This window comes from Anthonomus grandis, chromosome 17 (assembly GCF_022605725.1).
Source record: "Anthonomus grandis grandis chromosome 17, icAntGran1.3, whole genome shotgun sequence".
NCBI classification, from domain to species: Eukaryota; Metazoa; Arthropoda; class Insecta; order Coleoptera; family Curculionidae; genus Anthonomus; species Anthonomus grandis.
The window spans coordinates 14,973,347-14,989,150 of record NC_065562.1 but is presented as its reverse complement, the minus strand read 5'-3'; the positions used below and the strand labels follow the sequence as shown (position 1 = coordinate 14,989,150).

Below are 15,804 nucleotides of genomic sequence, written 5' to 3'. Positions count from 1 at the left end.
ACATCCCGTTATTAATTTTACTAGTAAGGATAATTATATTAATTTGAGTCGCTTTCGAGTGACGTTCGCTAATAAGCCTCCAAGCAACAATTCCTAAGTGACGTTCGCTAATGATCAATTTTTTCCCAAGCTAAGCCATATTGATCAATTTATTTAACAGCTGAAAAATGGAAGATCTTAAGTACGTTGCGCAACTCGTGTCGCGTCAATATTTCAATCGCTGAAATAATTTCAAAAAATGCACAAAACCAAAAAAGTTATACGATAAATTTCCTGTTAAGCAACACACGGAGCGACCGAAATATATTGCCGCTTAAAGTCGTTTTTACGGTAGTTATACGGCAAATTGATAAGGAAACGGTATAGATGGAAAGGCAAATCCATATTCCTATCCGGATCCGATATAAAAGCGGCTGCATGCGATCGGCGAGGAATTGAAATTGAAAATATGTTTTATAGGTTTGTTTTTTTTTATTCCCCCCTCACTAGTCGTCTCGGTTCTGGAAAGTTTTTTCAGGTTAGGTTGAATGGGAGGAAGCGAGACGGGGAGACCTTAATCGGGGTCAAATTGACTCTAGTAGGGAGTCCGTTAATTTATAGCGACTCCCTAACGGAGTCAGGTTGACTCCTTTTGAGAGATGTCGACCGATGAAGCACTTGTATGGAACGAACGAGGATGGAAAACGTCCCGAGATGAAACGAATAGACAAGGACAGATTTTATTACGTATCGAATCTAGTTAGTTTATTTTTTCAAGCAGTTTTTGTATGTGATATCATTAAACGCACTCAACTGTGATGCAGCCTGTTACTTTCATTTCCCTCTGGATGATGCACTCAAATATACTGAACTGCCTGAAAGAAATCATTTATTAAACACTAAAAAGGCATTTCTGGCATATTTTTTTACAATATGTTATTACTGCAAATATTTCTCTCTCATTTCATTATTTTGTTTCAGTATAATATTAAAAAGAAAGAAGAAATAGTGGAGCCTGTACAAGAAGAACCGAATCCGTTAATGAGGAAGAAAAAGACTCCGGAGGAGTTAGCTCGGGAGGCCGAGGAGGCAGACGAAGACGAACTGACAAGTGAGTGTGTAACCGCTATTAGAAGACTGCAAAAACGATGCACCATAGTTTAGACCAAACGTAGAAAATGCCGTTTTCAATTTTTTTTTGCACATTTTTCCATATTTTAACAAAATTAATGTATAAGCTGTTTAATATTGATATACACCGTCTAAGTGTTTTCACCTTTATAATATATGTTAACGAACAAACAGACTGGTCCTAGGACAATCAACCCTCCCTCCCCCTCAGCACCTTTAAGACCAAACTTTTGTGATTTTTGCCCTCTCAATTTTTAAAGATTTCGATGTTGTGCCACATTAACTATACTCTGTTGATGTTCAAGTTTGACAATATCATTGTTGTGACTTAAGGAAATCAAGTCTGATTTAGTATAAGAACAAGTTACGCTAAAGGTACATTAGTTTGCGTTTTTTTTTGCACTTTAGTACGTAGTTGCGTATATATTAGGTGAGCCAGTCACAACTGAGATTTTCTCTTATATTTTACAGTTTGATTTTAAGGGAATTCAGCCTTTAAGTGCAAATTTCCTCACTAATAAAATTTTTGCACTGTAGGGATTTTCTTTTATTAATTCTTTTATGTAAGGACATTCGAGGCAAGGCGAGCCAATCATGACCAATTTGAAGATACGCGCATGTTATAAGTGAGGCACCTCTGTAAGGATTTTCCCTAAATTTAAATTTTACTTAAGATATTGACTGGTTTTAACGAAAATAAAACTCAATTTTTTAACTTTTTAGGTACCTTTTCAGTTTCAAATTGATTTTCTTTCATTTAAAGGAAATTTAGGCTTAACTGCTTATCCCCTCACTGTTTTATTCATTTTTCTAATGTAAAGGCTTTTCTACACCCAATTGAGGTGAGGACCTTTAGTGGTCAATTGTAGCGAATTTTTTTTAAATAAATTTACCTTAATGATTACCTCACTTTTTTCTACATATTTTTCTAATGTAAGAAATTCTTCCTCGATAATTTTCGTAATAAAATAGACATTCAGCAAAACAAACAAGCAAAACGCACATTATTATTTACCTGACTTGAAAATCAGAATCTATATGCAAATGTTCTCACTTATACTGAATTCAAGTACAAAGACCTTACTATTCACATTTTCTTTTAATAATTTCCTAAAGATATGCACACGTCGGAGAGAATTTAAGGATAACTACACAGATAAGGACTTCTCAAAAATTTGTACTATTCAAGGATCTGTATTATTCTAGATAATTAAGCTAAAAAATTTAAACTCAATTATTCTTATTGGAGTCATCAGATTACTTAAGAATTCAATATAGTTGAGGCCTTATTCTAGACAAGAAAACTAAGCTATCCATTTTTAAGGATAATATGAAAACATATTCCAAGTACATAGAATAAGTTCTCAAAATAAACCAGAAGCTTCCTAAAACGTCTTTATTTCCATTTCATTAAAATGGAGTTATATTTCTAAAATTGAAAGTACTTAAACTAATTTAAGATAAAGTAATACTTACGTAACTTAATTAAGGCACTTAGGTTACATTAAAACTCTGGGACTCATTCCAGGTCATTGGTAGTTGTCATATTTAACATTTTTTAAGACATTGGAATAATTGAGAATTTATTCCACTTACGAAAGCTCAACCATCCTTGTTAGAGTCATTCAGATTGCTTGGAATAAGTTCTCAAAATCCTTAAAATAAAGTAATACTTACGTAACTTAATTAAGGCAGTTAGGTTACATTAAAATTCTGGGACTAATTTCAGCTCATTGAAAGTTGTCATATTTGACATTTCTTAAGAATTTGGAATAATTAAGAACTTAGTTCTACTTACGAAAGCTCAACTATCCTTGTTAGAGGCATTCAGATTGCTTGGAATAAGTTCTCAAAATCCATAAAATAAAGTTATACTTACGTAACCTAATTAAGGGACATAGGTTACATTAAAATTCTAGGACTCATCCTAGGTCATCATATTCATCACATTGATCTCCATAGGTAACCAGATTTTATTGAGCGTGCCACGCCTTACCTCTCACAGGGCCATACAAACTGCATGGATTTTAGAGTCTTTTTAGTTTAAGAATAAAACTGGGTCGTACTAAATACCTTCATAACATTAAACTCGTTTGTTATAAGTGTCTTATGTGGGGTCGGACAAGCTGCATGGATTTTACCTCATTTAGGCTCAACGCATCTGCGTTTTAGGAAACGAGTATTAGGGTCATAAGTATGACTGACATTAAATAGTTTTTGTCGCAGGGCCTGACAAACTGCGTGAATTTTACCTAATTTAGGCTCGACTCGCCTTGTATGAGCTGAGTCTTTATAACTGAAAAAAGGGTTTTAAGGAGTTTCTCACGGGCCGGACAAACTGCATAGATTTCCAAGTCTAAATTAAGTAAACTCTCGTAAATTAAGTAATCGTCTCGTCTCTATCTCAGGAGATATAAATAAATACTATTTCATATTTTTTTGACTGAGGTTAAATCATTTTTATTTCATTTTGGCTTGTCTCTCCTCGTCTGTCCCTCAGGGAACAAAACTGAAATAAAATATATTTTGTCGTGCGTGTTTTTCGGGAGACAAACAAACTGCATGGATTTCTTTTTTTTAATTTATGCTCGGCTCATCACGTCTGTGCCTTTGAAGATAAATACTGGGCTCTATTTATGACCGAACTTAATCAAACAAACTGCATGAAGTTTACTGAATTTATTCTCCTATTTCATCATCTATGCTTTAGGAGACAAATACTGGATCATACTTCTGCTGGACAAACTGCATGAATTTTACTCATTTTCTCTGAGGGTTCAAACTGCATGGATTTTACCTAATTTAGTCTTGGCTTATGCTGGAGTCACTGACATTAAATAGGGTTTGTCGTGCGTGCCTCTCACGGGGCCGGATAAATTGCATGACGGGCGCCTAATATATACGCTCCTAAACATATAAAAGTCTAGGTTTTTATTCTGGTTTTTTGCTTTATGCGCTTTTATTATATAATTTTTGTTTTAAGGTTCAAAGTTTTAAAGAAGTGTTAAACGGGCCCTAAAAAAACTTACTGTAAATATCGTTTAATAAATATTTGTTATTGTGTTCGTTGTTTTATTTTGTTTGCAATTTGTTTCAATGGTAAGTAAGCTTTTTTGTTTTAGTTGCATATTTTGTAGTACGTGCACAGAATAGACATTAGTACGAATGCAAAGGGTTCGTTCATTGACGTAGCTGGTAAGTTCAGAGGCTTTTTGTACATATTCACACTTTAAAACAAAACAAAAGTTTGATTTTCTGTGGGCCAATAAGCGTTTTTTTTTTAATGAATTTATTAATAGTTTCCCCATTTAAACCCAAATAAAACATGTCCACCCCCGTTTACAATTTCTATCTGCGGTAATACTAAATAAAAAGTTCAGTTGACTTGCGCAGTTTTTGTTACACGTTTCATATGCGATTTATAGAGGAAACTTTTCCGCATTGAAATGTTTTGCCGTCGGATGCACTTTTTGCTGCATTTTCAGCGTTTTTTAGTTGAAAAGTTTTTAATTAACTAAATTAGTTATTTTCTAATTAATTAATTAATTAATTAATTAGTTTTGTCCAGGGGTTGAAAAATATGGGGTGAGCTATTCTAATTTAGTAACTTTTTTATGTAGTCAAACCCTTTTTTAACTTTTTTAAGGAGTAAAACCTTAGAAGAGGAATGTTGAATTTAATCAAAGGGTTATTAAGTTAATGGGGAACATGCGGCATACAAGGGTTGATTTTATAATTGGGTAATGCATGGATTTATGAAAAAAAAATCCTTAAAAAATCATCAAACAAAAACTAGTTTGTCAAATACATTCTCTAATTGTTTGGACTTAAAACAGCAGAAGTGGCAAATTTTTCAATAATTCCCACCCCTCGACTAAGAGGGTTAATATGCCTAATTTCAGGGTTGTTCATAGGAGAAAAATCATAATTATAATGCTTTAAACAGATTTTATATATGAATGGAATAAAAACGAAATATTTTATTGACATTTAGTTCCTAAATACAGAGATTCCGGGGTAAACGAGCTATAGAAAAAAATTTGGTTGAGGTTGATTAGTAAGCAAGTTATTTTTTCTTTGAATTTTCCTATTTAAACGGACAATGCAAAATCTATGTCAAGAAAAAACTTAAGAAGTTCGGCAACGTGACAAAGTCATAAAGTACTAAAATATTTCGGTATTAATTATTAGGAACACTTCAATTTTCTCTTTATTAAAATACAAAATATTGTGAAAATATAGAGGATTAAATACAATGGTACGTTTTGTTTTCAACGATATGCGCAAGATGTGTGTTCCACAAATGTACACATGTATGTAGTTTACCTAATTTTATTATAATTTGTATATATCTTATTTAGAGATCGAGGTGTAAAATTTTAATTTAATGCATAATTCAAATGGATACAAGAAATATTTTATTAAAACAAGTAAATTTAGAAAAACAAATCGAATTCACGCATAACCTTAATGGACGCGCTTATCATTTCAACAAAATATTAAAACTAAGGCTTATGTGGAAAAATGTCAACTTTAAGCATAATTTAAATGAACACGATAAAATGTTAAAAGGTAAAAGCCTGGAATAAAATTTAAAAAAACACATCAAAGCTGGTTGATAGAAAAAATATTCAAATTCTTAAAATAAAATTAAACTTCATTTGAAATTTCTGGAAATTAGCAAAAATATATTAAAGCTCTTTAGAAGAAATATGCAAATTATTGGAATAAAATTAAAATTAGTTTGAAATACCTGGAAAAATAAAAAATTACTCAAAAAGCCTGCTATAAAATAAAAAATACATCAAAGCTGCTTGAAAAATTATTCAAATACCTGAAATATAATAGCCTGGAAGATGAATTCCCGGTATGAAATTTTAGAAAACATGAAATATGCCTGGAAGATGGGAATATTCAAATTACTGGAATTACATACTCTGAAATAAAATGAAACCTTATTTAAAATTCCATAAAAACATAAAAAATACTGTCTGGGAAAAATACGCAATTTCTTGAAATAAAATAGCAATTAATTCGACATACCTGAAAAATATAAGAAATAAATCTAAAATTTAATTTATTTTCACAACAGTTTTGTTACAATAAAAAAAAGTTACACAAACTTATATAAGCTATATGGAATTTTCTCATAAAAGAACATTAATATACAATCCGAAAACTAAGAACAAAAAAATAAATATATATTATATCATGCACCTACACTGATACTGTAAATATTTATAAACGATGACTGTCAGAATAATATGACTGCAATAATTATGTTTTAAAAATTTTAGAAATGTAAAGACAGGTAAAATTGCCATATTAATTTAATTAATTGTCTAGGAATTTTTGTACAAAAGCCTAGAATATAATAACAAATACATCAAAGACACTTGGAAAAAATGTTAAAAATTCTGGAATATACTAAAAACCTATTTGTAATTATTGGAATATATATATATATATATAAAAATAAATAATTAAATCTGTTTGCATGATGAAATACTTAAATTCCTTGAATAAAATAAAAAATTATTTAATTCCTCGAAATTAAATTTAAAAACCATAAAATCTGCCTGGAAAACCAAATATTCAAATTACTGAAATAAACTGAAAATGTATTTGTCATTGAAAATGTGATCAATAGCTTGGAAAATTTATTTCAAATTCCTCGAACATAATAAAAATTTATTTATATTTCCTGGCAGTGGTAAGATGTAAATTTAATGCATAATCTTAATGGACACGATTATCAATAAAATATTGAAACTAAATAAGAAAGTTTATATGGAAAAATATTAATTTGATGCATAATTTAATTAGATCAGACGACCATTTTTTTAATTACTGTTAAATGCACCTTTTTTGTATAAAAACAACTATGATGCTTTACCTAAATGGACACGATATTCATCTTAACAAAATGTCTAAATAAAGGTTTGTATGAAAAAAAAAATAATTTTGTGTATAATTGAATTGCCGCCTAAAAAAAACTTGCTACGTTGCCAAACTGTTAAAATTTTCCTAGACAAGTCAATCGATAAGGTTTCCAGAGACATTTTATATCATACGAGTATATTTATAAACTCAATACTAATAACACATAATAGATTGAAATTTTAAAGCCAAGAAAATGGGGCAACCATATTTTAATCTTAAGCAGATCCGCCAATTCTACTGTGAAATAAACTTATGACGCGTTATAAAATGTTCTCGCAATGTTACCAGTATTGAGTTTATATGTATCTGCGTTGTATATTGAAAAAATTGCTTTGGCCCACAGACTTAAAACGTTCAAACCTCAAAATTGATTTTCATTCGCCTCTCTTTCAGAACTCAAGAACACAATAGAGTCGAGCGTAAACGAGCTCAGAACTCAGCTCGAAAGTAAATGCGTAATGCAATGAAATGGAGACACGACCATCCCCATCACACCACCACCACCACCACCACCACCACTACAGCGGCACATACTGCGGGGCCAATAAAGGCTTCCCGAACTACCACAGATATACCATAGATATACCCCAGACCCTCTCTCCCCCCTCCGAATCGTATTTGTTGATTATTTAGTTTGTAGAGTTACACCTGTGATGTTAAATACGTTAATTGTGTGCTAATGGGGATGTTATAGGTCCCATTCATCCCCCCCAAAAATTGACTATTTTCCAGGCCAAGCAGATATGTATGCCCACTTTATATTATAATAAATAAAAAAAAGAGACTGCGATAAAACGATTACTAGCGAAACTATTATGCGTAGTAGTAGTAGTTTTGTGAAAATTGACAGAAAAAAATTGTTAACATTTTTGTAGCTAGACGAAACGTATTTATTACCATATATATTAGTTTAAATGTTCTTTTGTACGGCGCCAAAATTTGAATTTTTGGTAAATGCACCCGGACCGGAAACGAGCGATTTCCGGTCGGTTGCGAGTATATTTTTTTAAAAACGAACGTGTGGAAGGAATAATTGTAATATCTAAAAAAAAAATAAACTTCTTAGAGACTTTGAACAACTCTATCTCTGTCTGCAAAGCACGTTACTTCTTCTACTGTTTGATTGGTCATCCAAATTCCTACTTCTCTTATAAGCAACTGGGGCAGCAATAAAAAGTGCATAGTGCTCAGTTGCGTTATGCAGTATTTCTGCCCCATACTCTAATGCTTTTACTGTAATTACTCTAGATGTAGCATGTGTACTAATATTTTGTGGAATTGTTGTATTGCCATCCTTTTCAAACTTGTAGTATAATTAGGGTGGCTGTTTCAAGTAGTAGGTACTGTATTTTCTTTTGTTTAATACTCCGCCTCTCTATATATCTAAAATCATATAAACTTATTGCTTTGAGGTTGCTTCTCCTAAGTGTTTTTCGAAAATAGGTTTTAATAATTGTCACGTGTCTTCTTGTTATTTGTTTAAGCGTTGATCACGTGATTCTTATTAAAATTATTATTTTCTTTGTATTTAAGATAGAAATCTTGGTTTGTGCCTAATGGAGAGAACCATGCTTTAAATGAAAAGTTTAAGTTAAGGTTTATTTGAGAAAATGTTTGCATAATCTAAATGGACGTTATCATCAATTTCTTAAAACGTTTGAATTAAGATTAATATGGAAAAATCAATTTTATGCATAACGATAATCGCTTTATTAAATACTCATAAATGCACCTCTATTAATTATGCTTAAAGGCATAATTTTACTGGATTAGAAAGTCATTTTATTAAAACAGGTAAATTGAAAAAAAAACGAATTCATGAATATTCTTAATGGTTGAATTCCAATATTCCAAAATGTTGAAGCTAAGATTTCCATAAAAAAATTTAAATTTTATGCATAATTTAATTGGATACGATAATTATTTTACTAAATGCCTGAAATCCATTTACTTTATAATACGATTGTAATTAATTGCATAATGTAAATGGACACAATGCATATTAATAAAATATTAAAAAAAAATTGATCTGGATACGATGATTATTTCATTAAATAATTTTAAATGCCATTTTGTTCTATTAAATGTCATATATTATATATTTAATGCATCATGTTTATAGATACGATAGTGATTTTCTTAATAAAGGTAAATTTAGAATAAAATTTGAAATTAATGCATAATCTTAACGGGCGCGATTGTCATTTTATTAAAATTGAGAAATTTTCATTTTTGGTATAATTAAAATATTGACGAAATATAAATTAAATTTGATGCATTATATTAATGAACCCAACAGTAATTCTATTAAAGCAGGTAAATTAAAATAAAATTTAAAATTAATGAATAATTTGAATACATATGATAATCATTCTATTAAATAATTTGAAGTGCATCCGTGCATATTAATAGAATACATAAATTAAGGTTTATATAAAAAAAAATTCATCTTCTGCATAATTTTACTTTATACAATGATCGTTTCATGAAATATTAATTTAATGCATAATTTTAATAAGCACGACAGTATTTAATTAAAACAGGTATATTTTAAAATAAAACTTCAAATGAAAGAATTTTTATTCTTTGCATAATTTGAATAAATACGTTGATAATTTTATTAAATAATCTTGAATGCATGTTTTGCATAATGAAAATGTGGTAAAAATGTAACTTTATTGCATAATATCAATGGACGCGATTCTCATTTTGAATTAATATTCAAATAAAGATTCATATTCGTATGCTTAATTTAAATGGATACGATAATTATTGAATCAAATAATTTAAAATACACCTTTTTCGTAAAACAAATGTAGTAAAATGCATGAATGATGCATAATTTTAATAGATATGACAGTCATTTTATTAAATAATCTGAAATGCATCTTGCATATTAACAAAATGCATAAATTATGGCTTATATAAAGAAATGTTGATCTTCTGCATAATGTAAGTGGCTAATGAAATGCATTTTTATTTTAATTAAAATTTGATAAAATATTAATTTAATGCATAATTTTAACGGACGCGATTATTGTTTCAATAAATTCGTTCAAATATTTAAATTAAGATTCACATGAAAAAAAAATCAATTTTATGTTTAACAGAATACGGTAATCATTTTATTAAATAATTTTAAGGGCATTATTCGTATAATTAAAATGTAACTTCAAGACATAAATTTGTATATGGAAATGTTAATAACATGTCTACAAAGGCTTCATAAACATACAAGATTTCCATACATGGGTGGAATATATGAATACGAGCGTGGGTAGAAATATCTGAAAAAAACGTAGGAAAATCCCATAACTCGTGGAAAACCCGTAAAAAAAAGGAGAATTTTGTTAAGAGTAATTTATTGAACAAAAAAATTATAAAAATGATGCATGATTACCAAGGAATGTACATAAAACTATTTTAGTACAATTCCTCAGAGGATACACAATTCTTTTAGTATTTTAAATTATGTAGCAAATTTTGCTTCATAAAATTGTACTAAATGCGTCGATCACCAAGGATATCTTCAGTATCTTCATTTAAATGCAAAAATTGCATCACATGTAACCAAAATTTACTTTTGTAGTGGATAGTTTGGGGTAATATTGAAATTGAGCTTAGGCACCAAATTCATTTAAGTTATGCATAAATAAATTCAAGGAAAAAACCAAAACTTTTGTATGCAAAATGGCAACACAAAACCTAACTTCTAAGTGTTCTGGAACATGCCGTTCATAATGCAGTTTTTGACCTAACAGGCACCACATACATTCAAATTATGCATAAGTAATTTTAGAGGTTTAAGTAATTTTTTAAAAAAGTTACTCGTTTGTTAAAATTGCTTAATTAAACATTCCTATATAAGAATATGGTTTGAGAGGAATCATAGTCATAGCCTAACCTCCAAGCGTGCTCAAAAAAGTGCTTTATTGGTTAATTCTTGACCAAATCCATTTAAGTTATGCATAAGTTATTTTAAAAAGTGCTTTTAACAGTCATCCTCTTGTACTTTCCTTTGATTTAACGATTGTAAATCTAAAACAAGATGTACTAAATTATATTCCATGCCATAAAATGAGGTTTTACTAGCGCAATTTATTAGGAAAATAAAGTCGTAAAAAGTTATGCATTTTTCATAAAGATCCTCCCCCCCATTGAGTAAGTTATATTCGACACTTTGGCTTATAACTAAACTTTTACTAAATAATTGCCGCTTCTACTGCAAATTGTCTTCTCTCGGTTATTCGTTTTTTTCTGTAAATAACCACCGCTTTTATTGTAAATACCAATAATTTTTAAGACAATAATAATAAATATGTAAACTAAAGTGTAAATACTCGTTTAGGATGGTTAGGTACAAAATTGAACAACAATATTATTTGTATATAAAAGAAACAAAAAATGCTATAGGGGGTCTTTTGAGAAATGCAAAACTTGTTTTAAAGGGCAAGGTGACTCACTCTCTATATTTCATTCTATAGTGTATTAAGGCATGTAAACTTTTATGTAGATACTGATATTGTGGATTCTTCGTAGCTTTAATATTTTTAAGCATGCGTCATAAAGCAAGTGAAATTAAAAAATAATTGTATGGAAAAATAAGAAATATTTGAAAGATTTATAAGGGATGTTCCTTAGGGAAATTAAGGAAAGAGGATACTGCCATAAGATTCTAAGGATATTGGAATTAGGGACAGTTGCTTGGAAATTATTCACATAAGAAAATAATAATGTTCTTAAGATTTTAGTATTTTGACTTTTAACTCTTTGAGCAAAAAGACTTTTTGTTCAATTTTATCTATCAAAATTTCTTATTTTTTAATTCAAATTGTCTTAAGACACATAATATATAATGCTTTTATCCTCTAACACCTCTATCGCTTTAATTAAGGAATTTGGATGATATATCAACGTGAAGCCTTATTTATTTAATTGTTTTTAATTAACATTTATTTGCTTTGTCTTGAAAGTGAAGCCAACAAAAAAAAAGTACGCTCTGGAAATAAGTTACTTACACTCTAAGTAGATAACCCATTAATCATGAAAATATTTAATCGTTACGTAATGCAAAACAATGCAATGTATTAGATGTATAAGTTGCACGTGAGTTTCAATTAATTTAAGAAGCATTTTTTAGGAATTGTATTTTAATGTGTCAAAAGTAATGGGACAGTAAGAGAAATACAGAGTTATTAATAATAATTATTTCATTAAAATAAGTACGAAAATGTACGGTGATCATGTGGTTTGTCTGTGACCTATAAGTACTATTTGTCGGTTCAGTTAAGTTCTAATCAATCAAAGCAGAATCCGTCGATCGTGCAGTTTATCTATAACCGCATTCCTCTATCCGTTATTTGTGTTATTTTTTTAATTTATATTTTTTTGAACCTTATGCAAAAATCCCATTTTTCTGCAAAAATCAAATTTGCCCAAATGATTGGGTTGAATATTCTTTCAATTTTAATGAATATCCTATAAATGGGATAAAATTATTCAAGTAATTAAAATTTTAATTTTCGTAAAAATTTAGCGGAATTAGCAAATTGTCCTTAATATTGTCAATACTCCCCGGTAGAAGCGAACATCATAAGAATATTCTTTGAAAAACTGAAACTATTCATTTGAACTAAATAATTTCAAATCGCTCCTAAATAATTCATTGTAAATTGTGTGAATATTTTTTAATTAATTTTTAAATTATTCCTGATTAATCTCATGATTAAAATGGCATTATTTTTGGAATATTCTGGATGCATTCATAGAGGAAATTGATTTTAAAAAAAGTTTTCGAAATATTCTAATCGTATAGCTAACATATATCCTAAGGTGATTTTTTTCAAGAATTTTTAAATATTTTATGCACATTAACAAATTTAAAAAAAAGGCTTTTCGATTTAAGGAATATTCCTTCTAGTCATTAAAATTGTTTAAAATATTCCAAATGTAATAACTCTAGAATAATCATAAACCGTCTATATAATATTCATATAATATGGAATATTTATTTAGAATGTTTTGGGAATAATGAATTGTGTAAATGAAATAATCTTAAATATTTAAACAATATTTTTAGAAATAATTGATGATTTTTGATAGCGTTCCAAGGCTCGAGGAATATTTCCGAATTTTTAATATTTCAGTTTTTAAATTATCTTAATAAGTATGAAAATATTCATTCACTAAGTATCCACTTAAATAAATTGAAACGATTTAAGTATATCCTTAAAAGGTATGGTCAAAGAATATTCCTTGATAAACCTAAAATATCTTAATAAATATGCCAGGAATATCTTCAAAAATGTATATTTGTTTATATTTTCATAATTTTTCGCATGAATTAAAATATTCTAATTTTTTTAATTTTTACACACTAAAGAACTATTCTGTATATATTCCTAATATATCTTGATGTGTATGAATATTTAAAATATTTTTCGAGCAGGATAACAATATTTATGTCACATGGAATATAATTTTAGATATTGTGACCAATTTGGAATATTCTTTAAATATTTTCAGGAGATATTGAATATTTTTTAAATTTTCGATAACGTTCCAAGACTGGAGGAATATTCTGTAAAGATTTTAGTTCTAAAATTTTCTCAATAATTATGAAATTATTTATTCACTAAACGTTCAAGCAGAATAAAATTAGGTCTTTAAATACATCTCATAAAATTCCTAGAGAAAATTAAATTCTGAAGATAAAATTTATTTAAATTATAAAAGAAATTTAGAAAATCCATTAATTTTGAAATATTTTAAGAGTATTCTTGGAAGAAATTGTGGGTTTGATTAAAGAATATTCGACAAAATTATGTGTTCCAAAATATTGAATATTTTGCGAATATTTTCTGGAAATATATTTTTCTTCGAATATTCTTGGGATTCCATTAAATTAAACCAAATTTCTTAGAATATATAAATATTAGTATTTAAGAAATAAGAAAGATATTTCCAGGAATACACTATAAGAAATATTCAGACAATGATCCGTATTATACGAATATTTTTATTACCTTTTTTAATTACACAAATTAAATATTTTAAATATTTACTGATATTTTGGAAGAATATTCTTGGAATATTCGCTCCTACCTAGAATTTAATTAAATTCAACTGAATTTCTTGTAATATTTAAATTTTATTATTCAAGAAATTAGAAAAATATTCCTAGGAATATAATTTAAGAAATATTCAGATAATAATCAATATTACCTGAATATTCTTAATAACTTAATTTATTACACAAATATACAGTCTCAATAAATAATTTAAATATTTACTGATATTTTGAAAGAATATTCTTGGAATATGCACTACTGCCTGGAAGTAAACTATTTATTCAAAAGAAAAATTCATAATTAGTAATTATTCAAATAACATCTGTGTAGATTTAATATTTATTTATTATTCCTAAACTTTCTGGAATATTTCGAATATGTATTCAGATTTCAATATTGCTTGGGATTTCATTAAATTTAAATAAATTTTTGCAAGAAATAAGTAAATATTCCCAGGAATAAAATTTAAAAAATCTTCACACAATATTACCTGAATATTCTGATTAATTTATTATTTTTGTAACATTTATTACACAAACATACAGTCCCAATAAATATTTAGAATATTATAGATTTTAAAAGAATATTCTTGGGATATTCAACCCTGTCTGAGAGTAAAATATTCACTCAAAATACTCATAACTAGTAATTATTCAAATGACATATGTGCAAATTAATATATATTATACGAATATTTATTAAAATTTTCCTTGAATATTTTTACAATATTGGCTCCTGCCTTGGATTCCATTAAATTCAACTAAATTTATTGGAATATTTAAATATAAGTATTTAAGAAATAAGAAAAATATTACAAATAATTTACTATAAAAAATGTTCAGATAATAACATTATTACATGAATATTTTTATTAACTTCATTTATTACACAAATATAAAGTTTCAATAAATATTTTAAATGTTTACTTTTTCTTATGAGTAATGGCAAAACTCTGAACAATTTAATAATTCTATTCATACAAAAATAGATATTATACCTGAATATTTCTTTTATTTATTAGGATTGAAAGAATATACCTTGAATATTCACTTTTTCTATAGACTGGGTTATTTACAATTTATTAATTCTAATATTTAATTATTATATTATAGTTAAACAAGTCCACGAATACGAGATATTCATAGATTAATTAAAGGATATTCCTTGAATATTCGCTCTTGCCACTACGTTATTATAACTGTTGTTACATTTTACAAAACATTCATGACTAATATGAAAGAACATTTGTGGAATATATTGGAACATTGCTTTTGAGATACTCTGTACTACGATAAAAAAATGTTTCTTAAAATGTGAAACTTTGGTGTACAATAGTAACCCTAATGCTTATAATTTTAGCTTAAGAACGAATGAGTTTCACTTCTAGCTTCGAGTAACTGTCTTATTATAAATATATATGCGCTCCTCGTCATACTTTCTATATAATAACATTATGGGAACTGATTTTAATATAAACCCGAATTTAAAAAGAAATATGAGTTTTACCACCAAAACAACATAAATAAATCGAGTTCCTATTACTTGACACTGCTGGCATATTCTAGTAAGCTTGTATTAAGGCTCCTTGCTAGAAAGTGTTGTGGTGGACCCTCCTTCCTCCTCCTCCTCCTCCTCCTCACTTAATTTCTCTTATGAAAAAGAAATTTAAAAGCAATGCGTA

General features: G+C 28.2%; 1 protein-coding gene across 4 annotated transcripts in view; it reads left to right on the top strand.

The window, feature by feature from the left end:
* LOC126746053 (complexin) overlaps window positions 1-8,848 on the top strand; it is a 361,290-nt gene extending 352,442 nt beyond the window's left edge. Inside the window, exons 3-4 of one of the 4 annotated variants that reach the window (XM_050454152.1) lie at window positions 961-1,090; window positions 7,447-8,848. In XM_050454152.1, the coding sequence (XP_050310109.1) occupies window positions 961-1,090; window positions 7,447-7,520 (204 nt within the window). In that variant the 3' untranslated portion in view covers window positions 7,521-8,848. The remainder of the gene's footprint in view (window positions 1-960; window positions 1,091-7,446) is intronic. The other 3 variants (XM_050454151.1, XM_050454150.1, XM_050454149.1) reach the window with 3 other exon arrangements.
* The last annotated feature ends 6,956 nt before the right edge of the window (window positions 8,849-15,804 follow it).